Source organism: Mytilus edulis, chromosome 10 (assembly GCF_963676685.1).
Source record: "Mytilus edulis chromosome 10, xbMytEdul2.2, whole genome shotgun sequence".
Taxonomy (NCBI): Eukaryota; Metazoa; Mollusca; class Bivalvia; order Mytilida; family Mytilidae; genus Mytilus; species Mytilus edulis.
This window is the reverse complement of record NC_092353.1, coordinates 29,810,189-29,836,850: the sequence shown is the minus strand read 5'-3', so window position 1 is coordinate 29,836,850 and position 26,662 is coordinate 29,810,189. Positions and strand designations below refer to the sequence as shown.

At 32.4% G+C, this 26,662-nt stretch overlaps 3 protein-coding genes across 3 annotated transcripts; all 3 read left to right on the top strand.

Moving 5' to 3' along the window:
- Positions 1 to 2,988: 2,988 nt before the first annotated feature.
- LOC139490833 (protein toll-like) lies at positions 2,989 to 5,440 on the top strand. Its single transcript, XM_071277871.1, has one exon. It carries the CDS (start codon positions 3,041 to 3,043, stop codon positions 5,336 to 5,338), a length of 2,298 nt encoding a protein of 765 aa, XP_071133972.1. The 5' UTR covers positions 2,989 to 3,040; the 3' UTR covers positions 5,339 to 5,440.
- Positions 5,441 to 7,869: 2,429 nt separating this feature from the next.
- On the top strand, positions 7,870 to 10,042 carry LOC139492694 (uncharacterized). The gene is made up of 2 exons (XM_071280846.1): positions 7,870 to 9,121; positions 9,639 to 10,042. The coding sequence occupies exons 1-2, from the start codon at positions 7,870 to 7,872 to the stop codon at positions 10,040 to 10,042; spliced, it is 1,656 nt and encodes a 551-aa protein (XP_071136947.1).
- A 5,043-nt stretch (positions 10,043 to 15,085) lies between these two features.
- Positions 15,086 to 24,614, top strand: LOC139490853 (uncharacterized). Its single transcript, XM_071277931.1, has 4 exons — positions 15,086 to 15,221; positions 19,283 to 19,564; positions 21,894 to 23,749; positions 23,964 to 24,614. Exons 2-3 carry the CDS (start codon positions 19,289 to 19,291, stop codon positions 22,185 to 22,187), a joined length of 570 nt encoding a protein of 189 aa, XP_071134032.1. The 5' UTR covers positions 15,086 to 15,221; positions 19,283 to 19,288; the 3' UTR covers positions 22,188 to 23,749; positions 23,964 to 24,614.
- Positions 24,615 to 26,662: the final 2,048 nt, after the last annotated feature.

The window sequence follows — 26,662 nt, the reverse complement described above, 5'->3', positions numbered from 1 at the left end:
TATAAGATAGGTGGCGATCAATGGATAGACATGGAATGGAAATATATTTGGCATCATTTTAAAACTAATTTGGATCGTAATATTCTCGTTATTAATTATGACTATGTTAACACATATGTTAATATCGATCCAAGACTACGAGCTTTTGTACGTCTCGGTTATGATATCGATTTCTCGAACAGAAACAATAAGTTTATTAGAAAATTAAAGAAACGTTTAGGGTCGCCGTTAATATCACCCCTTGACACCAGCAGCTTTATAAATTTTACAAATTTAGAATTTGTGCATCGTCGCTTAGGTCTTAATAATGGTAACACTAGTAACAAAACAAACATGGAACAATTCGTTTTACCAGGAGCTGTTGGAGACGAATAATTTTGCACAGATGAATTTAATTATTAATTCAGCTATAATTTCGAAAAGCACTAAACGTATCCAAATTATCCATTTTTCTGCATATAGATATTTTTGAATATCCCCGCTGAAAAGCGTTCAGTAGGGTTATCACAGAGAACAAAGCAAACACATTTATGTTGAGCATGAGATATTCATAACGATATCAATATGATAAAAATCTGATATTAGAATTCTCGTTTTGTATTTTTATGTTTTCACGGAAGTCAACATATTTCTTATTTTTGTTTTTACCGCTAATCATAAGAGTATTTGTATTTTATGAATTAATAATAATTCGACTTTATGAACAATTATTCCTATTTTTTGTGAATATTGCAACGTTTAAAACTCCATTCTGCACAATAGTACCACATTATGTTCTGACGCACGAAATGTATTTCGGACTTGATTTCTTGTTTGGTCCTTACATGAGCACTGTCTACTTTAAAACTTAAATGAGTTTTATTCGCCACATGAAAATTCATTCATATAATTCGAATGTCTTTTTTTCAAATTTAAAATATTTTTTTGCTCCACTGTAACAAATTTTGTAGTTTTCTCTTGTTTCCCACCATGATCTTATCCGCGACTATGAATGATGTATCTGAATGTGTTACTGCATCTCTAATTTTACGTTAACATGTTTACCTAACATATAAGAGCAAATAGTGACCTTTTCGTATTAAAGAACTACAAACGCGTGGTCTTAATAGTAGTTTCAATTGTCTTCTTTATATCACATGACAATAACATCCACTTAACCAGGGAGTTTACATGAGGCATAAATAATACTATTGTCAATAGCTGATTGCGTTATAGTAAAAAGTCTACCATTTGATTTCTTAAAACAAACAACGATTCTAGACCCATTTTGTTATTACTATACTGGAACTAAAATTTATGGTTCGATCGACCAGTCTGATTCGTTTTGTACATTTGGTTTTTCGACATGGAAATCAATTGTTTGCGTTGTTATTCCACAACTCGAGAATAAATAAAGGTAATAGTAGTATACCGCTGTTCCGAATTCATAAATCGATTTAGAAAAAAACAAATCCGTGTAATAAACTAAAACTGAGGGAAACACATCAAATAGAAGAGGAGAACAACGACACAACAGAAACACTAAAATGACACACACACACAGAAACAAACTATAAGATAACAATAGCCATTTTCCGGACTTGTTATAGGACATTTGTAGAAAAAAAATGGTGGGTTGAAGCTGGTTTTGTTGCTAGCCAAAGAATTGCTACCAAGATTTGCTTAATCAACCAAAGAGGGAAATGGTTACAGCTAAAATTTATTCAGTCAAGTCTATTAACCTAAGAAATGTATATGTCCATTCTGTACGATTGAGAAATTTGTCGGTTATTCTTTTCCTGTAATCCTATTTATAATTATCAAACTGTTTTATTCCTCTTCCTAATGTTAATGTTGTTGAACTAGCTGGATATTTGTGTATATGTTCCGGACCTTATGATACGATCATATTCATACGATAAAAAGTAAAATAACAAAAAATCCTGAACTTCGAGAAAGTCCGTAATCAAATGTCAAAACCAAACGCCCAAACACATCAAACGAATGAATAACAACTGTCATATTCCTGGCTTGGAACAAGCATTTTCTTATGTAGAAATTGGTGGATTTAAGCTGGTTGTATAGCTAGCTAAACCTCTCACTTGTAGGACATTCACATACAATTTCATTATATTGACAACGGTGTGTAACAAGACAAACAGACATAAAAGATGAAAACGTCAAAATAGGGGTACGATGTTACAACATCAGTAATTAATACGTGATGTTCCTCTATTGATAGAAAAAAAATGGAAGAATAGAGGGCAGCATGTAGTAACTTCTGTTATTGTCAGTCAATGTCATATAAAATTAAACAAGCACACTCTAATTAGGTGAAAATACGTAAAATTAGAAAAAGAATTGATTTAAAAAAAAAATCATCTAAACTCCGGTGAACAATGAAAAAAAGGTTCATTTCCAAAACGCCGGTGGTTTCAATTACGGACGAAAAAGTACTAAATAATTATAGCATGTATAGTTTAATTGACTCTAACGAAGACGAAAGAACAGAGTTGTATGTTTCTTCGAAGACGATTAGAATGCAAGAAAATAAGGAAAATCGAGGTATATTCGGGTGTCTAAGATCCTAGACTATGAAATGTCGCTAGAGAGTTGATACATATATAAATTTTATCGGTCGAAAAATTAACTTATCAAGTTCAGCGATTTAACTATTAAGTTTTATATACAAAGGAGTAATAAATAACTGGAATTCTAACTAAGTTCAGTGATAAATAAAATATTTTTGTTTTTTGCGACACATTGAATCCATTTCACTCTTTTTAAGTAACTCGTCATTAATGTAAATCATTCCCAGGTTGTGATAATCTACACATACTCAGTATATACGACAATAATGTTTATCCAAAAGCATAAATTTGTTATGCATGTGTATGAACAAGTACCTTAAAATGGATCAATAATAATGTTTGTTGATAAAAATAAAAGATTATTTATTATAGAAACCTGATTTAGGTTTCTTATCTCGTCCAAGGTAAACTACCTGTTTTGTAATATTTCCATTCGCTTACAAACGTTTTGATGCAATAGCATTCATTAAATGTACGGAACCGTCTTAATTATGAAATACACTTTATTAACTGTTTTGGTTCTTGCTGGAATTTCCTCCGTTCTTTCATACCCCTATATGTATTGGAATGATGAGTTCGTACCATGGATTCCTAAGTATTCTAATCTGACAAATATGAAATGTCCAAACAAAACATGCACACCAGATCCGCTAAAACACCAATGGACCAGGGAAGATTGTTGCGTGTGTAGAGCTAAACCATTATGGGAGGTACCAGTCGATTCAACAGTACGCCTCCAGCTCGAGTACGTACGCAGAAATGGAATTGCGGAGGTATTTTCTGAAGAACAAAATAAAAGTCAATACTACAGTGTATACCACTCACAAGGATACCTTTCGAAACTACCTGTCAACATTTGTGATTTTCCGAATATAGTTCGCATTGATTTGCAGTCGAATGAACTGACTGAAGTTGGAAATTTATCATGTTTGTCCATGTTAGATATTTTGGACCTCAGTTATAACAAAATTCAGTTTATAGGAAATGATTCCTTCCTAAGTCTTACAAACTTACGGGAGCTACGGGTAACTCATAATGGGTTACAGACATTAGGGCCTTCAACTCTTACTTCACTTCCATTATTTAGGGCGGATTTTTCTCATAATAATATGAGTTCAATCGAATTTAGCAACATGATTTCGGAATCAGATTTCTGTGAAATAACATTTGCATCTAACAATATTTCAAACATCGTTAATACAAATAATTTTGAAATAGATCCTGATAAGAATTACCGTGGTGGAATAGTTGACCTAGTTGGTAACAGTTTTACAACGTTTATTGATTTTGAAAAACTTGGTATAACCGACATTGCTATTCTTGGTAAGGTATTATCTTACGGTTTTGTTATGCCTGATGTGAAATGGACCTGTGATTGTCATATGGAACCATACCTTGAACTAGCGGAAGACGTCATTAAAAGGATTTGGAGAGATTATTTTAACATATCCTGCTGGCTTCCTCTAGAATATAGAGGAAAAACTATTCCAGATATAGTGAAGGAAGGTCGTCTTGATATCTTTATATGTAATTTAACCGTTGAACAAAAATGTCCACCAAAGTGTAAGTGTTTTTTCCAACCCAAAGAAAGACGAACTGTTGTTGACTGTAGCGGTGTAGGTCTTACAGAATTGCCTCCTTATGTACCGTCGGGAAACCGATTCAGCAATAATCTTACATTGATTTTTAAAGATAATAACATCACTCATTTTGGTAATAGGAGTTATCTAACGGATGCAACCGTGCTTGATATGTCAGGGAATAAGGTTTCGACCTTTTCTCATGAAGCGATTGAGATGTTACCAGACGATATAGAACTTAATTTTGCTGATAATGATTTTAAGAAAGTTCCACGCGCCTTTCAGACACTTAATCCGTGCAAATCAAAGTTTGGAGATGTAACAATAGATTGTGGTTGTGATACAGAGTGGATGAAAACCTGGGCTAACAACAGAGGGTTAAAGCAATGCAGTAATATGAGTTCCTTAGTTTGTGAGACAGATAGTGGTCTTATTCCAGTTGATGAAATCTCAGTCGATGATATTTGTAAACAAGAAAACATAATGATTACCATATCTATTATTTTAAGCATTCTATCTACACTCATTATGATTATTTTTGGTATAGCCTACCTTTTTAGGTATGAAATATATTTGTTGCAAAGGAAATATTTTCTCCGAAACTCAGCTTCCAAAGTAGGATTTCTTCTAAAATACGATGCTTTTGTTTCTTTCAACGATGAAAATGATGAGTTGCGTATCTGGGTTTTGAATGTATTAGTAAGACATCTTGAGGCATCTGGATATCGACTGTTCGTACCGTGTCGTGATTTACCGCCAGGTTCTATCAAAGAAGAAGAAATTTTAGAACAGATTATCAACAGCAGAAAATACTTGATAATATTATGTGATTATTACCAACAAAACGATATAACCTGGACACAAATTGAATGGAAGTATATCTGGTGTCACTTTAGACAATACATGGAAAGAAATATAATAGTCATAAACTTTGACCAGCTTGAAACATCTGAGCAAACGGATCCAAAACTACGAGCATTTGTACGTCTTGGGTATGACATTGACTTTTCTAACCGAAAACATGATTTATTTGTCACAGTGAAAAGTCGACTAGGGGCTCCACTTAAAAGTTTATTTTTTCATGGAAATAAAAAGACCAAATTCATGGCCCACAATCTGATAACTAATAAAGGATTGTTTGATCCTTTTACTCTTGTCGACAGCACCAAAATTAAACTTGAACTATAAAAGGATATTTGAACAATGTTTGAGGTAAACTTTTTTGTACATATTTTTATCATACTAAATATCCAAGATTTATTTAGATAATAATGCTAGTGTTATTTGCAATGTTGTATTCAATTCAAATCAAAATGAAATGTACATGAAGGCAGTAAAACAGAAGCCACTTCAAATTTTGAGATACTGGGTTAAAAATATTAGCGGCCGTTGCACTAGCACTGACCCTTAGTAATGTTTTTCTTTTAAATATAGACAACAATAGTAAACCGGTGATCAAAAGTAATAAATCGATTGAGAAAAAAAAATCGGGCTACAAACCAAAACCGAGGGAAACACATCAACTATAAGATGAAAACAAGGAAACAACAGGAACACCGAAGTGCAACAAAACGTTTGAATTTTATTAACACCGCAATCGACCTTGACTGTGCATCAATATTTCTAGCACACCCTACTAACATCCTTCAAACCCCAATAGAAACCTCTCATGTTCCAACGAGAGCCTTTTACATCCCAACAAAGGCCTCTAACACACAAATGTACGCCTCTCACATCCAAACGGAAACCTTTTACAATCGTTAACAAAATTTGTATCAATGTCGAAAAAATAGCTTTTGCGTTGATATATATTTTGGGAGTAACCTTTCTAACAGTTATAAAGTTTTACCGACTGATGAGTAATGTTCATTGTGGTTATGATCTCTTCAATGCTAATATGTTTGGGTAATATGAAATATATAATGTGCATTTTGGTGCTGATCTTTTCAATGTCAGTATGTTTGGGTATAAGTCTGAAATATATAATATGCATTTTGGTGCTAATCTTTTCAATGTCAGTATGTTTGGGTATAACTCTGAAATTTATAATTTGCATTTTGGTGCTGATCTTTTCAATGTCAGTATGTTTGGGTATAACTCTGAAATTTATAATGTGCTTTTTGGTGCTGATCTTTTCAATGTCAGTATGTTTGGGTATAACTCTGAAATTTATAATGTGCATTTTGGTGCTGATCTTTGCAATGTCAGTATGTTTCAGTATAACTCTGAAATATAGTATAATGTGCATTTTGGTGCTGATCTTTTCCACAGTGCCCATAATGAATGTGCAAACCACTTATTCCTTTATCGGTCATATATAGATATTGATTTGTTATAGTACTTCAAAGATTTGAGTTGTCAAATACAAGGGGGTGTGGTAATTTAAAGGTTTTTATTATATGCTTTAATGTGATTATTTTTGGATAAATAATATGATAAAATGACACAGCAAACGAAATCAATCATGACAAATTCAATCGATCATTGATATCTTTTTTCAATGTTTGTGATCGTGTTAATGTCGCAACATATAGATAACCTGTAGATAAATTCGTCTACCCGTCTGGATATATGCCCGTTTATCTGTTATAAACTATGCATAGTACCCGACCTTTTGTGCCCTAGAATAGAAAATAAAGATTACATTCGTTGAACTGATTTACTTCGTTGTAGCAACGATCAGGTGCGTTAATACAATGACATTCTTGTAAAAACGATCCTGTCCATTATTATGAAGGAAAGCTCGATTGCAAGTTCAAGAAAAGGATCCATATGATAATAGTCGTGCCATTTAGCGATTTGTCGGTTGCGCTCAAATAATTACAAGGCCAAACCTATAGGAAAATTGAATCACATTAAAGATACGAAAGCACTATAGATTTAAGTAAGTGTCGGTAAATACGATGACCACCAACGTGTGATTCGAGTCGTCCCAGCAAAACTAAGGCATAAGTCACGTTATTCAGTCCAGCAGCAGTACCCCGCTGAAATTAATGATCGTAGACGGGCATTAGTACCGAAGTTAAAAGAGTTCCAAAGGGCCCGTAGAAACGCTAAAATTGTATATGATCAACTCATTGTCGATGGCCAGCCGTATGAGCCCCACCCCGTGGTGCACCCCCTGATCAACATGTACACGGAAGTTAGGACAACACATCAGACACACATGAACAGTCATTACGATTCTCCTTTGTAAACGTGTGTGGATTAAAATCCAAGTTACTGAACAATGACTTTTGTGATATAATCAGTCAATATGACTTTTTGTCATTTTGCGAAACAAAAACTGATAAATATGATGTACTCGACTTACCTGTAAATTATTCTTATTATGCAAAACACAGAAAAAAATTCGAAAGAAAGTCAGGCGGCATTGTAATAGCATTTAAGAAAATTTTTGACAAACATTTGAAATTTTTAGATACTGATTCCGATTATGATCAGTGGTTTGCAATTTCCCCGGAATTAACTGGGTAACGGGCCAATATTTTAGTTGGAGGAGTTTATATTCCCCCTGAGTACTCTAAGTATTCAACTGATAATGCGTTTTCTGAAATTGAAACAGAAATGATGCAATTTTCGGAAAATGCTAGTTCTACAATATTGCTGGGTGATTTTAATGCTAGAACTGCAACAATGCCTAGTTTATAGTTCCTGATAATACACTATTTGATATTTTAGATTTAACTGATAATCAGGATGTAGATACTCTTAAAAATATGTATTCTTACAATTTTTTATTAGACTGCAATATCCCTTTGCAAAGATCTTCAGAGGATAAAAAGTCTAATGGGTTTGGTTCAAAATTAATTGACATGTGTAAAAAGTGCTCATTGTATATTGCTAACGGTAGATTATTTGATGATACAATTGGTAAAACCACGTGTAAAAATGTGAGTCTCATTGATTATTTGATTATTTCTCCTGATTTATTTAATTATATTACAAACTTTAATGTATTAGATTTTGATCCGATGATCTCAGATGTACACAACAGAATACATTTTACCTTGAGTTTCCAGACTTTGAAACAAGTAAATCCCAAAAACATAAATGACCTAGATCATACTAAAATTAAGTGGAATCCTGTTCATGCTAACCAATTTCAGCAGGTGTTATCAAATCGCTTAGGTGAAATTGACAGCGCGCTAGATGACCTAGATAGTAACCAAAACATTACAACTGAACAGGTAAATATTGTTGTCAATGACCTTGGCAATGTGTTGACCCAGACAGCCAGTAGTGTATTGGGCAACTCGAATATTCGTTCATATAAATCGAGTAATAGTAATAAACCTTGGTTTGATAGAGCTTGTCGAGGGAAAAGGGATGCATTTCATCAGGTAAAGGCAAAATTTAAGCATGACAAATCCGATAATGTCAGATTATTGCTTAATGAGAGATCCAGAGAGTTTAAAAAGCAGATGAGCAACAGTTTTAATAAATATAAAGATAAGTGCGCAAATGAGCTGCGAAATTTTTCAAAATCCGACTCGAAGCAATTTTGGAAGTTGTTGAATAAATTTAGTAACTCTAAAAAAGATAGTCCGGATATATCTATCGAAACTTTTTCAGAATATTTCAAAAATCTTAACTCTGATAATTCGGAGGATGAAATGCAAGACGATATGAAACCTGGGGATATTACTATCGATATAGATGCTGTCATTCAAGAAAATCCTATATATGATGAAATATTAAATGGGATTATTACCCAGACAGAAGTTGCTGAAGCTATTAAAAAATTGAAAAATAGTAAAGCACCTGGGATTGACAGCATTCTAAACGAATATCTTAAAAACACCCCACCTGAGTTTATCTCAATGTATTGTAAACTTTTTAACATTGTGCTAGACACAGGTATTATCCCAGATAGTTGGCTCCTGGGTATAATTAAGCCGGTGTTTAAGAATAAAGGAAATCCACAAGATCCTGACAACTTTCGAGCAATAACACTCATTAGTTGTCTGGGTAAACTTTTCACTTCGATTATAAACGAAAGACGGAATTTCTTTTCTAATGAACTGGAATTGATCTCTAAAAAATCAAGCCGGTTTTAGGAAAGGGCATTCAACTACAGACAATATATTTGTCATACATGTACTTGTTTCATTGTATTTGTCCTTTGGTAAAAAATTGTTTTGTACATTTATAGATTTTAGAAAGGCTTTTGATACCATTTGGAGAACTGGACTTTGGTTTAAATTACAAAAAAGCCAGATAAAAGGAAAATGTTTCCAAGTTATATATAATATGTATACTAATATCAAATCATGTGTTCAGTACAACAATACGAAATCAGATTTCTTCCCTTGTATGATTGGAGTTCGTCAGGGTGAAAATCTTTCCCCTTTTTTGTTTTCCATATTCTTAAATGACTTAGAAGATTACTTTAGAGAACTTCATGTTTTACCTTTAGAATTAATTAAAGAAAAATGTTATAATGAATTACATGTATTTTTAGAAATTTTTGTTTTGTTGTATGCAGATGACACTGTTATTTTTGCTGATAATTATGATGAAATGCAAAATGCTCTCAAAGTTTTTGAAAACTATTGTAAAATGTGGAAACTTAGTGTGAATATTGGTAAAACTAAAGTGATGGTTTTTAGCAAAAGAAAATCGAAAATGGATTTTGATTTTATACTTGATGGTACATCTCTTGAAATTGTAGATAGCTATACATATCTTGGTCTTTTGCTTAATTATAATGGGTCATTTGTTTGTGCAAAGAAAAAGCTTGTAGAACAGTCGCAAAAAGCACTTTTTGCTGTTTATACAAAGATTAGAAATTTACATTTACCTATTGACCTACAACTTAAATTGTTTGATTATCTTGTCGAACCTATTTTATTGTATGGATCAGAAATATGGGGATTTGAAAAACATTGATATAATTGAAAAAGTTCATCTACAATTTTGCAAGAGAATTTTAAATGTGAGATCAAGTACTCCAAATGTTATGGTATATGGAGAATTAGGAAGGTTTCCACTAGAAATTAAAGTAAAACAAGAATGTGTCCCCAGTACACGGATGCCCCACTCGCACTATCATTTTCTATGTTCAGTGGACCGTGAAATTGGGGTCAGAACTCTAATTTGACATTAAAATTAGAAAGATCATATAATAAGGAACATATATACTAAGTTTCAAGTTGATTGGACTTCAACTTCATCAAAAACTACCTCGACCAAAAACTTTAACCTGAAGCGGGACGAACGAACGGACGGACGAACGAACGAACGAACGAACGAACGAACGGAGCCACAGACCAGAAAACATAATGCCCCTCTACTATCGTAGGTGGGGCATAATTAAGAATGTTATCGTTTTGGAGTAGAATGGCTAAAAATGAAAACAAACTTAGTAGTTCTATGTATAAGCTTATTTTCAAATTACATGCTGATGGTATTTGTGAATTAAAATGGGTGTCATTTGTAAAATCTATATTTGACAACTCAGGATTAGGTTATATGTTTTTCAACCAATACATTGATTATTCAACTTTCAAACCCGTTATAAAACAGATTCTTCAAGATCAGTTTCTTCAAAAGTGGTCCAGTAATATTGATAACTCGTCTCGTGGCGAATATGATAAGTTATTTAAATCTCAGTTTGGTCTGGAAAATTATCTATTACGTCTTCCAGAGGATAACAGAATCTGGATTTCAAAACTGAGAGCATGTAACCTAAAAATTCCTATGGAAACTGGCAGATGGTACAACATCGCTAGAACAGATCGCATATGTACCTTATGTAATGAATCATGTATTGGTGATGAATATCGTTATTTATATGTATGTAATAATAGTTCTATTACTGAACTTCGGAAGAAATATATACCGAAATATTATACAACATACCCATCTGTACTGAAAATGCAAAATATGCTGTCATTGTGTCACTGTCAGTTATTGTATAATCTAGCTATATTTATTAAGAAACTATCTACCTTCATTTAGAAAGATGCATGTATCTTACAAGTTTTATTATCTTTAGAAATTACACTTCTGTTAATAGTTACCTGTCTATTCTGTCATTTATTGTATTTGATTTGTAATTTGTCCTCATGTAACACATATTTTGTGTCTGAGTGTAAATAAAGAATTGAATTGAATTGGTACTGACAAGGCAATTGTATTATCCTATATTGTAAAACAAAGTTCGCCTTTGACTATATCATGCACATTTGAACCAAATGACAATACGATGGTATTAATATCTTTCACACATTTTCTACTTAGGAAAATTGTATGAGTCTTACTGGTTTGGCCAAAAGAACATCAATAAATGCAGTGTACCTTTGCTTTTTGGTGTTTTTTGCTGTGCGTGTACTGATATTGTGTCATTTATGGATACCACGTATCCTTTCTTTTCTATAACTTATAAAATTGAGAATGGAAATGGGAACTGTGTCAAAGAGACAACAACCTGATCAAAAAGCAAAACACAACCGAAGGCCACCAGTGGGTCTTCAACTCAGCGAGAAAATCCAGCATCCGAAGGCGTGCTTCATCTGGCCCCTAAACAAAAATGTGTACTAGTTCAGTGATAATACAGGCCATACTAAACTCCAAAACGTATAAATGAACGTAAATTAAAAATAAACCATTATAGACTAGCAAAGGCGCATACAACAATACGTATAGTGAAACTCAGTTTAAAAGAGGTCCGATTCGGTTTCATAATATCAAGACTACAACTACTATTGAAAAAGCAAATATAAAAAAGACTCTTCACATCTTCTACAGATAATATTACCTTCACATCAAGTTAGTATGGGGTGTAAACATAGCAGGTTGTGGGAATCTTTAAATTTATTATCACAAAAAACAACAACAACAACCAACAACAACCTTCAAAAACTTGAGTATTTATAGTCGTTAAAATAAGATAATTAATTTGTTATCGGTTTTGACTTATATTTAGAAGACATGTTTTATATCTATCAGCATGGTATGATCATAATCATCTCACATTTGATAACAATGGAAGGTTAATAAACCTTGACTGAAATTGTGTCACGCAATTAGAAAACTTTATGCTGAACAAGTAGATTTTCTTTACCAAATGCTTATATTCAAGTTAACAAAAATAAACGATTTTTTTCTGTGACAGCAACTGACTAGGTGATCTTGTCATATTATGTGTTCAATAATTTAAGTAGAGATTCACATTGGGCAAGTGCATATTATAAGTATTCAATTAAAAGTTTTTTAAAAATATTGCCAGAAATGTATAACAGTAAGAAAAGAAAGTTAAATTAGCAACCACATTGTCATATTATGTGTTCAATAATTTCAGTAGAGATTCACCTTGGGCAAGTGTATATTATAAGTATTCAATTAAAAGTTTTTAAAATAAAAATTGCCAGAAATGTATAACAGTAAGAAATTAAAAGAAAGTTAAATTAGCAACCACATGTAAAATAAAAAAAAATCATAGAACTCAAATGGAATGCAAACATTGGTACTATTTTACTATTTGTCTATCTATTTTGGTTCGGCAAAAAGACATATCTTGCAGTGGCGTGAGAGATATGGCTCTGAGTTTAAGGTCCCACTGGAACAATAACAAAAGCGCTGTACCTTTGCTTTTAGTATTGTTTGCTGTGCATGTACTCATATTGTGTCATGGATGAATACCACGTTTCCTTTCTTTTCTATTACTTATAAAATTGAGAATGGAAATGGGGAATTTGTCAAAGAGGCAACAACCCGACCAAAAAGCAAAAAACAGCCGAAGGCCACCAATGGGTCTTCAATACAACGAATAAAACTTGCACCCGAAGGCGTAATTCAGCTGGCCCCTAAAAAAGTGTACTATTGGGGGCAAGCTGAAGCACGCATCCAGGTGTGGGAGTTTGTTTCGCTGCATTGAAGAACAATTGGTAGCCTTCGGCTGTTGTCTGCTCTTTAGTTGGGTTGTTGTCTCTTTGACACATTCCCCATTTCCATTCTCAATTTTATAGTTCACTGATAATGGAGACCTTATAAAAAAAACTACCTTGACCAAAAACTTTAACCTGAAGCGGGGCAGACGGTCGGACGAACGGACGCATAGACCGAAAAACATTATGCCAATAAAAGGGGGTATAAAAACAAATACACATGTCCGATGTCAGAATATCTAGACTCCATCCTCTAACGAAAATAATACCTTCCCGTCATCTACAGGGAATTTTATAAATCCCCTTCATATCACCTGTAAAAATCCGGTCTACGTTCTCTACAAAGAATTTTATAAATCCCCTTGATATCACCTGTAAAACTCCCGTCTACGTTCTCTACAGAAAAAACAAATTAACATCGACACCCCTGTAGACAAACAGTCTTTCTAATGACATAAAAAGATCATAATTTTCTACGTTATAAACTTTTCTAGTTATATATAGTTTTTCTTGTTCATTAAGGAAGTTTAGTGATGTCAACTTTGCAGGATCTACTTTATAGTACAGCCCGAAGAATGTCCTCAGATTTGAGGGAATCTCAAATTTCACAACTGATTACCTTCACAGTTTGAAGTCCTTGTAATTTATATATCACTCTTCCCAATAAACTGACCACAGATGTTACACATTGATTATCTGATAAGAAAGTCAAATTTTGGCATTTTTGAAGAATAAATATTTCTACTACATGTAACATTATCTATGTGTGTATATTCTTCATAAGATTTTGACAATCAAGTCACTGTTTTTTTATCAATCATGTTCAAATACAGTTAAAGGATCAGGGGATTATTTCATAATGCAAAAAAAGAAATCAGTCTGATGACTCCTCGAGTATTTATAGTCGTCAAAATAAGATAAATTAAATATATTTGTTATCGGTTTTGACTTACATTTAGGAGACATGTTTTATATCTATCAGCATGTTATGATCATTATCATCTCACCTTTGATAACAATGGAAGGTTAATAAACCTTGACTGAAATTGTGTCACGCAATTAGAAAAGATTATGCTGAACAAGCAAATTTACTTTTCAAAGTTCCAAATGCTTATTTTCATGTTAACAAAAATAAACGCAAAAAAACCAGATCATGTTTCTCGGTAAAAAATAAGAAAACGTTTAACGTATATGCTTCCCTTTGCTGTTTTCATATTGGTGTTTTGTTTATTACATGTGTATTGGTTTGTTCTGGCGTTGTGCTGTTGTCTCGCTGTTTGCTAACATGATTAGCCCCGCTATATATATACTGCATGTTTCTGTCCCAAGTCAGGACTTTTCAAAAAGAGGTTTTCGTTTTGTTGCTGTATTTCATTCGTTGTTTGTAAATATATCAGGCCCTTAGTTTTCTCATTTGATTTTTTTTCACGTTTGTCATTTCGCGGTCTTTTTTGTAACTTGCTATGTGGTATTTTTTTCTCTCATTGTTGAAAGCCGTTTGGTGACATATAGTTGCTAACTTATACAAAATTTGGTCTCTTGTGGAGAACATAGTAATTGTCTCATTTGTAATTATACCACATCTTCTTGTTTTTATTTATATTTGTAAAAAAAAATCATATAAAAATCTAGTATATAAAAAGTATATAGGCCTAATGCATTTAAAATTTAAAAGAAGAAAAAAAAAAGAAAAGAAAAGAAAAGAAATACGGTAGTCGGTGATTTTTTCTTCCATGTCGACTGATGTAGAGGAATGCAGACAGAAGTCAATTATATCATATAAAACAATATAATATATATCGTTATTTAATTTTTAATACCATTTAAATCTAATACCTTTAAAGCATGACACTTGCAGATTTTTTAAAAAGTAAAACCTGATCTTTTTGAAATGTTAGGTCCATTAGTAATGTTCTTCAACTGATATAAAAATCCTCAATTAAAATGTGATCATTTATGACAAGATTTGTATTCCATACATTTTTGACCTAGATGTAAGATAGTATGTGACCTCAAATGACGTTTACAGGACAAATCCATTGATCTGGTGTACGTGACCTTTTCCTGGTCGATATTGGCTAATAATTAGGTCAAATATTAAGGGATTTCTTTGTTGATGTGTAGCTAAGAGAGTTTTCGGTTGAATTGTGTCAATAATCAACACGCACTCGAAAGAAGAGGTAAGCATACATGAAATTGTTATTATTTTGGTTTGTCATTTTTAGTAAAGGACAATGTATATAATCCTATTACTGTACGTTTTATATCACTATAATATGTATGAATGAATTGATCGATCACCACATTATCGTACACCCCTGACATTAATATTGAATTTCATCCTTTTGTAATGAAAATACAGTATTTTAGGTGTGAAATTATTTATCATGTATAACATTGGACCACCATCATCATTTCCTCAATACACACCAAACAAACAAGCTGGAATAGGTTTGAGAGGTATAAAACTAGTATATTTTTTTCTTGTGCTGATTTGAATTTGTGTAAAGTAAAACGGAAGTTGAGTCATAATAATGTTTCAAGAGAAACTGCAAAATCCTAATTGCCTCAGTGGTTGGGAGTGTAGTGTGAGGTGTATCATAGGCAGATCTAGGAGGGACCTAGGGGGAACGGGCCCTCCCTTTCTTGGAAACATTTGGTTGATTATATAGGGCAGTGGCGGATTCAAAAAGGGGGGGGGTCCGGGGGTTGGAACCCCCTTTTTTGGCCGATCAATGCATTTGAATGGGGACATATAGTTGGACCCCCCCCCCCCCCTTTATCCTGTGTTGGGAACCCCACCTTTTAAAAATGGCTGGATCCGCCCCTGTAGGGAATCACTGAAGCATGACTGGAGCCCCCCCTTTTTTTTAGGTCATTCAGCGGGCTCCCCTTATAAAAAGTTCTTGATCCGCCACTGTGTATTAGTTTTCTTCATTAATTTTTGGGGCATATGATGCTCATTCACCTAAAATTAATTCACTAGATGTATTTAAAAAAAAGTAAAAAAAATAATGGATACACCCATGAGGGCGTTCGAACGATTGGTTGTATTTTATTTACACCACGATATTTTTTAGATGATTAAGGCAAACAAGATCATAGATTTCGAATCTTTCAGCAATGTGGTGTGACTTTATGGTAAAGCATGGTAAATGCAATGTCATGTAACTGTTGGTGTAAATACAGATGTATAAATACAAATGTATCAGGAATTAACCGTGTTGTAATGATCGATCGTCTTCTTTATCGACTAATTTGATTATATTGAGCATGTAAACATGTAGTAGAATAAATAATTAATTATGTTCTTTATAGTTACAAACGCCTCTTGTAATATAGTTACCACAGCAACAAATCAAAAGATCACACTTATTTTAAAACCATTACATATTTGTAATGTAGGACGTTGACACCCCAACTAACTAATTTATACATGTCCAATAAATGTTCATGGCATTTGTTATGTATTTGACTTGGTCATGGTTATTTAACTCTCAATAGTTTCAACGCGTGTTCCCTACGGATAGGTCCTGTTCTATGATTCATTATTACATACTGTTAGATATATAACCGTCGCTCAAATAAGTATATTAAAACTTTAATGATATGATAATCTATAATAGATTCGATCTTTTCTGACAATTAGAAACCAACAGAGAGAGTTTGACGCAATGATATGAATGTGGTCCTCGAATTAAACATCGAATTACAATAACATTTGATACTTGTAACAGTAACGCCGCCTTTATGCACTTTAGTGAACAATGGATAACAGACCCATAGAACCTCTACTACTAATGTATACAACATGCCAAGAAATCCTCGCTCAAAACTCTGGTGGACCTCCTACGGCTTCCATTAGTAGTTTTAAGATTTTATTTTATTCAAAGAATTAATGTGTGACCTGCATGTACGTGTCGCTAAGAACACGACCATGTACCAAATGGTCAATATTAATCATTCATCTGTGTAATTTGATTTTTGGGAGTTTTTATTAAATTTTAACGTAGGCAATATCTTGGCATGATATTGCTTCTCCGGAAACTATATATTCAATTTCGCAATCAAAACTCCTGGGGGAAAAACACTGAGAAAGATTTTTTGCAATGGTCCGTAGGTGACCTATTGGAAGACATGATTACTGTTCCCACCAAACATAAAAATTATCCTATTTTTAGTGGTAGCCCAATTTTCGTAAAACTTACCTTATTCGCGTATTGTTGGATTTTTTTCTCGTATAGGAATGGCAATAAATATTTGCCACAGGACTTCAATCAAATACTGTCAAATACGTCAAGGTTTTAGGCAATGTTCATCATGTTCCATCCAGCTTGACTTTTAAATTATCGCGCAACCTCTAAAATTACCAATTCACCAAAACGTTGATCATATATGGTTTAAGCTGTTCAAGTAGCTATGATTTCATGTTGTCAAACGTCTTTCAAATAGTCTTAGTCAAGAGCATACAGTTTGTTAAAGGATTTCCACAAAATACATTCATAAAATACATTTTTATATTTAAAAGTTAAAATGGCCATTGTCACAATATTTTTTTTTTTTAAAGTTGTTTAATGGTGACATTAATTGTACCAGTTGTTCTATTTGATAGCACTTGTATACAAGTACTGGGTTATGGGAGTTCGACCACCTTTATCGTGCCAATTACGAATTATGCACACTATCTACTATACCCTATACCTGCTATCACTGGGGAGGGGGGGGCGATAAAAGATTTGTATTCCCGATGGGCATTACAATTGTTTTTACTAGATCGTTTGCAGTATGTAGATTTTCATCTGCTGTTCGATTGCAATATTGATACAAATTAAAGGACGTTGCAATCGTGTACAACATACTTCGAACTGTGTTTATACCTATTTGCAGTACCGATAACTGGTAATATGATACGCTCTGTTGATCCGTTTTGAAATTTTTATTATAATCTTCTCGCAGCATCTCGGGGAGATGATTTGAATAAAGATCGAGAGTATTTTTCGATCCTTTTGACCAACTTTTGCCTTTATGACATGGGCTTAAAAAATTAAATAAAAAAAAAGTACTTGTCCGGAATTATTGTTGTAATGGCTGCTTATCTGGAACTGGTTTTTGGTGCATTCTGATATGTAACTTGCTGGTCGAGTTAGCGTTATGTTCCAGTTGACCACTTTTTTTAAAAGATTTTAATGCTGGCGGGGGAATGAATGTGTTCCATATCGTTACGTATCGAAAACATTAATTATTCATATAAAGTTTCTGAACTTTATTAGTTACATAGTGTGCTAGTGACCTAATACGGTATATATGGGGTCGGCACATTTCCATGTAATTTAGGCAGCAACCATTTGATTTTCTGGGGGGGGCTATGGTTTTTTCTGGAAAAAAAAGTTTGTTTCCAGTTTTTGGAGAAAAAAATAATTTGTTTTTGATTCTGAGAAAAAAAAATTGTTTGTTTCACCCTCAGCTGCCACTATATGTAATGCTAAAATTGAAAGAAAAAAATTGTTTTCGACTTGTCGCGAAAAAAATAGATTGTTTTTCGCCGCAGGCGAAAAAAAAAGTTTGCACAGAAAAAAAAACCATAGCCCCCCCCCCCCAGAAAATCAAATGGTTGCTGCCTTACTGACCCCATATATACCGTATTACGTCACTAGAACACTATGTAACGAATTAATCTTACCTACTATCTTAACGTGTGAAATTTAGACTCTAGATACCTACCAAAACGAGCAAGTCTTCAATACCGTTAGCATTAAGAAACTACTTCATTGGTCCAACAAAAACAGATGCCAACAATAACAACTTGTTAAGTTTAAAAATGTTTAATGAATTTATTTCAATCTTCATCATCAATTTCTTCGTCTGTTGAAACTTTTAAAATGTTTTCTCAGTACCGTTTTGTTTTTATAAAGAGACGTAACTAACCGTGTATGAAATAAGCCCGCCTCCCTACTTCTAAGTAACCTAATATGGAATATACACGGTCTCCACACGGACGCTTTTAACCAATCATATTCCTGGAAATGTATAGGAGGTAAGATAAGTAAACTTACATACAAAATACCTTATACTAATATCAAAGCATCCAATATTTATCCAACAAGACATTCAGGGGTGGGGGTCGAAAAATTGAGCATAAGTACATAAAAATATGCTGAGGGTTGGTCGTTTTGAACCAAGTTCATGTGATGTTAAAATCAAAGAGTGTATAACAATGTATAAATTTGTCTTATATTTTCAGGTAATCATGTTTTCCTTAGAGAGTTTCTCGAATGTTCTCACAATCATTTGTTTTTGTATGGAAGCATACCACATTGTTGGACATTGTGCTGTCTTGTTTAGAGTGCGACTTTTACCTCGAAAAGACTTAGTACGGATTAGGTATTACTTCTTGATAGATCTTATGACAGTTTTTGTATCATCGTTTGTGGTTCTTGGAAAGTTACAGTGGCTAGCTGTAATTCAGATGTGCCAACATATGTATTATTTCCTATACTGGGAACAGACAGGTCCTGCAAAAAAGGTAATTATATTTATATAGTTATAAGAAGATGTGGTATGAGTGCCAATGAGACAACTCTCCATCCAAGTCACAATTTGTAACAGTAAACCATTATAAGTCAAGTACGGTCTTCAACAAGGAGCCTTGTCTCACACCGAAAGCAAGCTATGAAGGGCCCCAAGTGTAAAACCATTCAAATGGAAAAACAAGAGGTCTAATAAATATAAAAAACGAGAAACAAGAAACCCTTACGAACCACATTAACAAACGACAACTACTGAACTGAACATCAATCAGGCTGCTATTTTCCTCTGCTGAACATCAGGTTAAATCTGTATGCTGGTTTTTATGACACACTTTTCCCTGGAAATAGATAAAATATTCATTTATCAAAGTATTCTTGTTTTTTGGCTTTTGTTCATCTTGATATTAGAACCCTCCAATTGTGTCCTTGCGAAGTAACGTTTACAACAAGATCAAAGTGTCTGAGCATCGATTTTTACTCTATGAAGTCAAACGGTTACCATTCTAGAAGCTAATGATGTTTATGACAGTTTTGACATTGATGCTTACTTATTGTCAGTCGGATTGTGTCGGACACCGCTTTGCTACCATAACCCAGAGCAACCGATTGATTGATTGGTTGGTTGACTGGTGTTTGCTCTACGATGCATCAGTGCAAAAAGGCTATATATATCTTGGCGATAGAGTTTAACATGGTCTTAATCAGAATAGTTGTCTTGATAAATGATTGGTTGTTTTGAAATTGGTTATGACTATATAAAAACAAATTTATAGAAATGCACACACATATGTAAGTGATAAATCTGTCCTGGTAAAATATGTCTGGGCGGAAAAATATTACTAGTATAAAAAGTCCAAGGTTACAGAATTTACTAGTAAATTTAGTCCGATGTTAGTAATATATGTCCCCAGACTAATTTTCCTAGGTAATCATGTCCTATAATCCAAAATAAAGTCAAATAATTTAAACCATGGAAATTTTATGTTTCATGTTATGTTTTAGTAATGTTTTAAAAGTTCCATAGTTATATTTTTAATAAAATTTATGTCCCCAGCTAATAAATGTATGTTTTAAAATTGTTAAAGACAAAATGAAAGAGTTGTGTATCAATATTTTTAATAAAATTTGTCTCCAGACCAATTTTCCTAGGAAATCATGTCCATGTCATTAATAATAGTTCTTGGTTAAAATGTGCATGCCCTTAATTTTAAAAGGTGAATATAAATGTTATATTTTAATATTGTTAAAGAGTTGTGTATCAATTTTTTAAATATTATTTATGTTCCCAGACTTATTTTCCTAGGAAATCATGTCCATGTCATGAGTATTCCTAGGTAAAAATGTCCATGTGTTTTATTATAAAAGGAAAATGTTATAAGCAATGGAAACTCAATATTCATGTTTTAATAAGGTTATAAAGGAAATGTCCTTTGTTTTAATAGGTTTTTTTTCTATTTTGACTGGGTTTTTTTTATGATGTAATAAATAAATTTGGTGTATTTACTGTCTTCTGATTGGTTAAAATTATTAGTTTTATTTTCAATGTTGTCAATTTTGAAGACGACACGCCCACTCTGACGTTGTGTATTCATACGCCAACATATGTGTACGTTGTTATTGTTAATATATATAATATAAAAAGTTCTTTGAGCCTTATTTTTGATAGAAATTTATTTATAATGAATGGCAATAATTCATTTTGATTTTATTGAACCATAAAACTAATTTTTGACTCTTCACATTTTACATAATCCGCGTCGCGGATTATTCAATGTGAAGAGTCAAAAATTAGTTTTATGGTTCAATAAATTCAAAATAAATAATAGCCATTCATTAAATAAAACTATTAGAAAAACAAGTCTTGGGACAATTTTTCCTAGGAAAATAAGTGCCAGACATATTTTACTAGCTATGGACTTATTTTCCTAGGAACATTTGTCCTAGGACTTATATTCCTAGTAAAATCATGGACATGGACTTGATTAACTAGGATAAAATGTCTGGCGGACAAATTTTACTACCGGACCAAATTTACTGTTACACATACACTTAATTTTTAATAAATATTTTTTTGTCGATGTATGTAAAATATGCTAACTTGTATATAAAATCCTTTGTCACTTTCATTTTTAAAATTTACATCATTAGATCCTGCATTTAAGACAGACAAATCATCGCATGCGTGTGTATATGATTCGATTTTATCAAAACAGAAGTTTAATGGCGATATTTCGTCAAGAGAACTAATGTTGATTGGGAGTACCAGTATGTACTAAACGAATTACAATCTTATATTAATGAGTCAAGGGTACATTTCTTTTATAGATAATTAGTTGGAGTTCGATAGATTGGACCAAGAGTAAGTTCTATAAAGAATGGCATCTTGACTCCATCCTGGGAACAGCGTTCGATGTTGGTGTCCATATTCTAATGGCATTCATGCTTGGCCAGCGCATGACAACAGTTCAAGTTATAATTGGCCTCGTTGTGGTACAGTGTTCATCCTTCACCATCTTAAATGGACCATGGCTAGCCTGGAGTAACCCTTGGGATACCCCAAAATGGATTGAAAAACGGATCAAACCTCTCCAGACCTATTACTCTTCATCACAAGATTGATGAAAATTATATTAATAGTTTAAACATTTAGTTTCATTTTAGAGATTCATTTACTGTTATGAAATGATATAAGAATACGATTTAGCTATGCAAATAATAATGTGCCCATATCAGAACAAAAGTAATAAACCAAGAACAATTATTTCATATATTGTAATAGTGTAGTAGGGGATGGATGATGTTGTATGTCTCTGAAAACCTTAAAACGAACTAAAATAAATGTTCACTTTTGAGCGTAAAATACAAAGTATAATTTTTAATCAATTAAGTATCATTATTCTTACCATTAGTTTATTTAGTTCCATTGACCAACAGATTAATAGTATAGAGGTTCGTCTGTCCATTAATAATTTTCCTATGCCATCGGCCCAGAACGAAACTCTATTACAAACATCTGATAAAATCACGTGATAATAGTTTCAAAAGCCGACCACATCATGGCGTATGTTTCTGTGAAAGTACAAAGCACAAAGACGAGCAGAATTAATGTTCAACCCTGTCACATTCTTTACTTGCCTGTCATAAGCCAAGTGTCTGTCATTTAAGTTTTGTCTTTTGGTTTCCGAAAATTAAATGATCGACAGGACCATCATCTAACTTTTTCTTTTTACATTAAAAAGCTTCAAGGGGTCAAGTTTTCCTTTAAAATCCTTTTTGAGTTATGTTACAAAGGACCAATGTTACAAAGGACCAAATAGTCTAAAGTTTGAAAGATACAAAACCTTTAAACATACTTTTAAATTTGCACTGTTACAATAAGTTGTTTGTGGTTCTTTTGAAAATTTGTTTGAAATAAGACCCATGCTGACTTTAAATGCAATCACTTCTTGCTTTTCTTGTTGTAGTATTTTATTTGCTGTAAAATTTAACATAAATTGTTTGTTTGATCTGATCAGAAATGTTATTGAAATTTTTTTTTTATATTTTTTGTCAATCCGGTGATTATGGATATGTATTGTTAGAATTGACTTTTCTAATGTTTCTTTTTGTTACTATTAGTTTTATCGTTATAGTTTATGCTTTATTATTTACAATAGATAAGAGACATTTTAAAACAGAGTCAGTTTTCTTGTTTTTATAACTCCTTTAAAAGTGACAAAGCTACAGCTACTTAATATATTCTCCAAATTAAATTAAGCCAAGGTTTTGAAATGTTAACATCTACTGCACATATCTGTTCATGGACTTGATAGCAAGACAAAAATTTAAGCTTTATGCCTTTTTAAAAAAAAAAAAACTTATGCATTTCTTCAGAATGTTTTAACTTTATGCGATTCTTCAGAATATTTTGATTTTATTACATTCTCAAACTGTTTGACTTAAAGCCATTATTCAGAATATTTTTACTTCATGCAATTCTTCCGAAATGTTTTGCCTATCTTTGGAATATTTAAACTTTTGTATAAATTTATTGAGCAAATTTTATTCATCCATATATACAAACCCCTACTATGTTGATGATAAGTTCTACCACAATATTGTGTCTCACCAATTCTACACGTGTGTTTGTGTTGTCTACTTGGATACCTTTAACAATTTAAATTTAATAGTATTGTTAAGGGGTAGACCTTGATTCAGGGAGATAACTCTTTAAATCAGTTAAGCGTTTGTAAAAGTCAAGTTCATCAATGTATTTTAAGCATTTACATGAAACAGATTGAAAATAATCTATGTAACCTAGAAGCTTAATTATATATTTTTGAAAATGGTTGACACAAACGTACTGATGATTTTAAGAGTTATTTCCCTTAACCTAGGTCTACCTCCTTAAATGAGGAGAGAAAACAAATGTCATAAGTGTTTGAAAAATCATGTTTATTTAGCATTAGCCATTTTGATATTAGTCAAATGTTTCCTGCTGTGGATCACCATATTTTAACACCAAAGTATTATTTATATATTAGCTATTTTAATATCCTATATACTTGTGATACAAATGAAGTTATACATATTGATTATAAAAGAAGGTGCATATTGATCTTATGTGTGTTTTCTCTAGTTGACTTTAAAATATGTTCAGAAAAGTATCTTGTAATTTTGATTTTACATTTACACTGCTAGAGAAAAATTGATTATGCTGATGCTTATCCATGACACACTTACTTCCAAACATTGACTAAATAAATTTGATTGAAAGGCAATTATTATGTTTTTGAATTATCTTGATGTCTAGTCATATATTGTAATTTCAATATAATAGAAAGACATTTTAGTAGAGATAATGATGTAGAATATCACAATCAATGCAATTTATTTTGTAGTATGGTCACAAATTTTATTTTTTATTAATTATTGTTGTTTTAATATTTTTATTATCATTTGTTAGAAGAGCTTGTGTTCTGTAATAAAATTAAAGTGTTATTTGAATTATGTCATTTTAATTGTTATGATTGTTACAGTTTCGTTTATTAAAAGAATTTTGCTGTGTGTGTTGTACTTGTACTACTTTTGGTAATGGTTTTTTTCTAGAACAAACAATTCCTTCATAAATTCTTTAATGCCTGCTCCCAAATTCACTTTAAGCATTTCACGATAACATGCCATTTATTATTTTATATAATGCTGTATCGTCGGTGTTCGAGGATCCTTTATATCTTAACTGATAAAGTAATATGAGCAAAATTTCAGAAAATGTAAACAATTCTTAAAAAGTCATTACTGCTTTAATTGTTTCATGTGTCTAACACATTTAAAGATCTTTAAAGGCATCAGGCAGTTAAAGAAACATCAGTAATGTTTAGAAAATTTCTAAATGTTTTACATTTCGTGAAGGAAGAAAAAGATGCGCAAAATGCTCGACATTTTCGTAAATTCCTTAATCCCTAACATCAGTAGCTGTGTGCTAAGTTATATTAAGTTATATTAAATTAGAAATTTCTTTTATGTAATTTGACCAGTAATTATCACTTTAACGATCACAAGATTAAGACACCTGCCTGGTGTCGTTTGCCAAACCGATATCAATGGTTGTACATGTTATATTATGCTATGCTGTTGATTTAAAGGGATATATGTGAGTTTTCGAAAAAAAAAGTGTATTTTCGACATAACAAGAAACTATGAACTAGACAACTGTTATCTTAAATATTTTAGTAACCTCTAGATAGGGCTGTTGATTTAAAGACCGAAATGGTAGATCTCGTCATCGTTTGAATTTAATCCTGGTATATATGATGAGTTTATTTTGAATCACTAAATGAATTATTATATTGATACAACACACTTATCTTTATGTTGTATTACTATACAAATCCTTGATGAATGCTAGTAAATTTTTTCATCGATCGTGAAAAAATCATAAACGGAATTCAGATCGACAGAGAAGAATTCGTTACCCCGAAGGAAAAAAACGTACCCATACTGGCATTTATTAGTCAAGATTTCACCCGTTTAGTCCGAAAAGAAAAAACATTCTAACATTGATATTGGAATGTGACATACAATAAATGGCCAGTTATTAAAAATTTGCTGTTACAAAATGTTAGAAATTATTTTGAATTAAGGAATTTATCTCCCTCATGCAAAGCTCTGATTCCTTTCACGGATTTGGCAATACTTTTTGGACCTTTTGGATAATAGCTCTTCATCTTTTATATAAGCTTTGGATTTCAAATATTTTGGCCACGAGCATCACTGAAGAGACATGTATTGTCGAAATGCGCATCTGGTGCAGAAAAATTGGTACCGTTAATGTTATTCAAGACGATCTTCATATTTGAAAAAAAGATCGATTGATTGATTGATTAATTGTTTCGATGATAGGCAGGTCGGATGATTGGTTTGTTGATTGATTGATTGTTTTATCGCTTGACTGATTTACTGATTTGTTTTTAGAATAATAACATTGATGAATGATAGTTTATTTATCGTAAAAAAACAGGACGATTTTATCGATAAATAAATAGGATTAGGGGTATGTGAATTTTCATTCCGATGGAAAGATTGGATGTGTACAACAGCTGTACGTGGCAATCGAATCTCTATTGGGATAATGTCAACTTCTTTGTTAAATTCGTGGAAAATGTCGTGTGTTCCCTTTCTTTTCTCATATTTTGATATTTTCTCCTGAAACAAACCAACTGTCCATTCAACTACTTTTCAATCAAATTGTCCGAAACTTGTTGAGTTTTAAAAAATGCAGTTGTTAACATTAAAGCGATTTAAGGAAACTTGGCTATGAAAAATCCTTCTTGTAAAGTGTTTATACAAAACAAAAAAGAAATTAATTCACCAGGAATATGTATTGCAGTATTACAAATATTCTTGACAGAACTCATCTTATAAATAACGAGAAATGTATAAATTATTCCGGCGAACGTCCAATCCCAGCGGGCTTTACTGCTAACAATAAGGCCAGTACAACTGCTCTCTCGGAAAGCCTCATGTAACTTACATTTTATGAATGAATTTTCAAAAGCACGTGATGAAGAACGAATGGGTGCAAGCATAATAACTTAACTTTACGTTGTTATAAA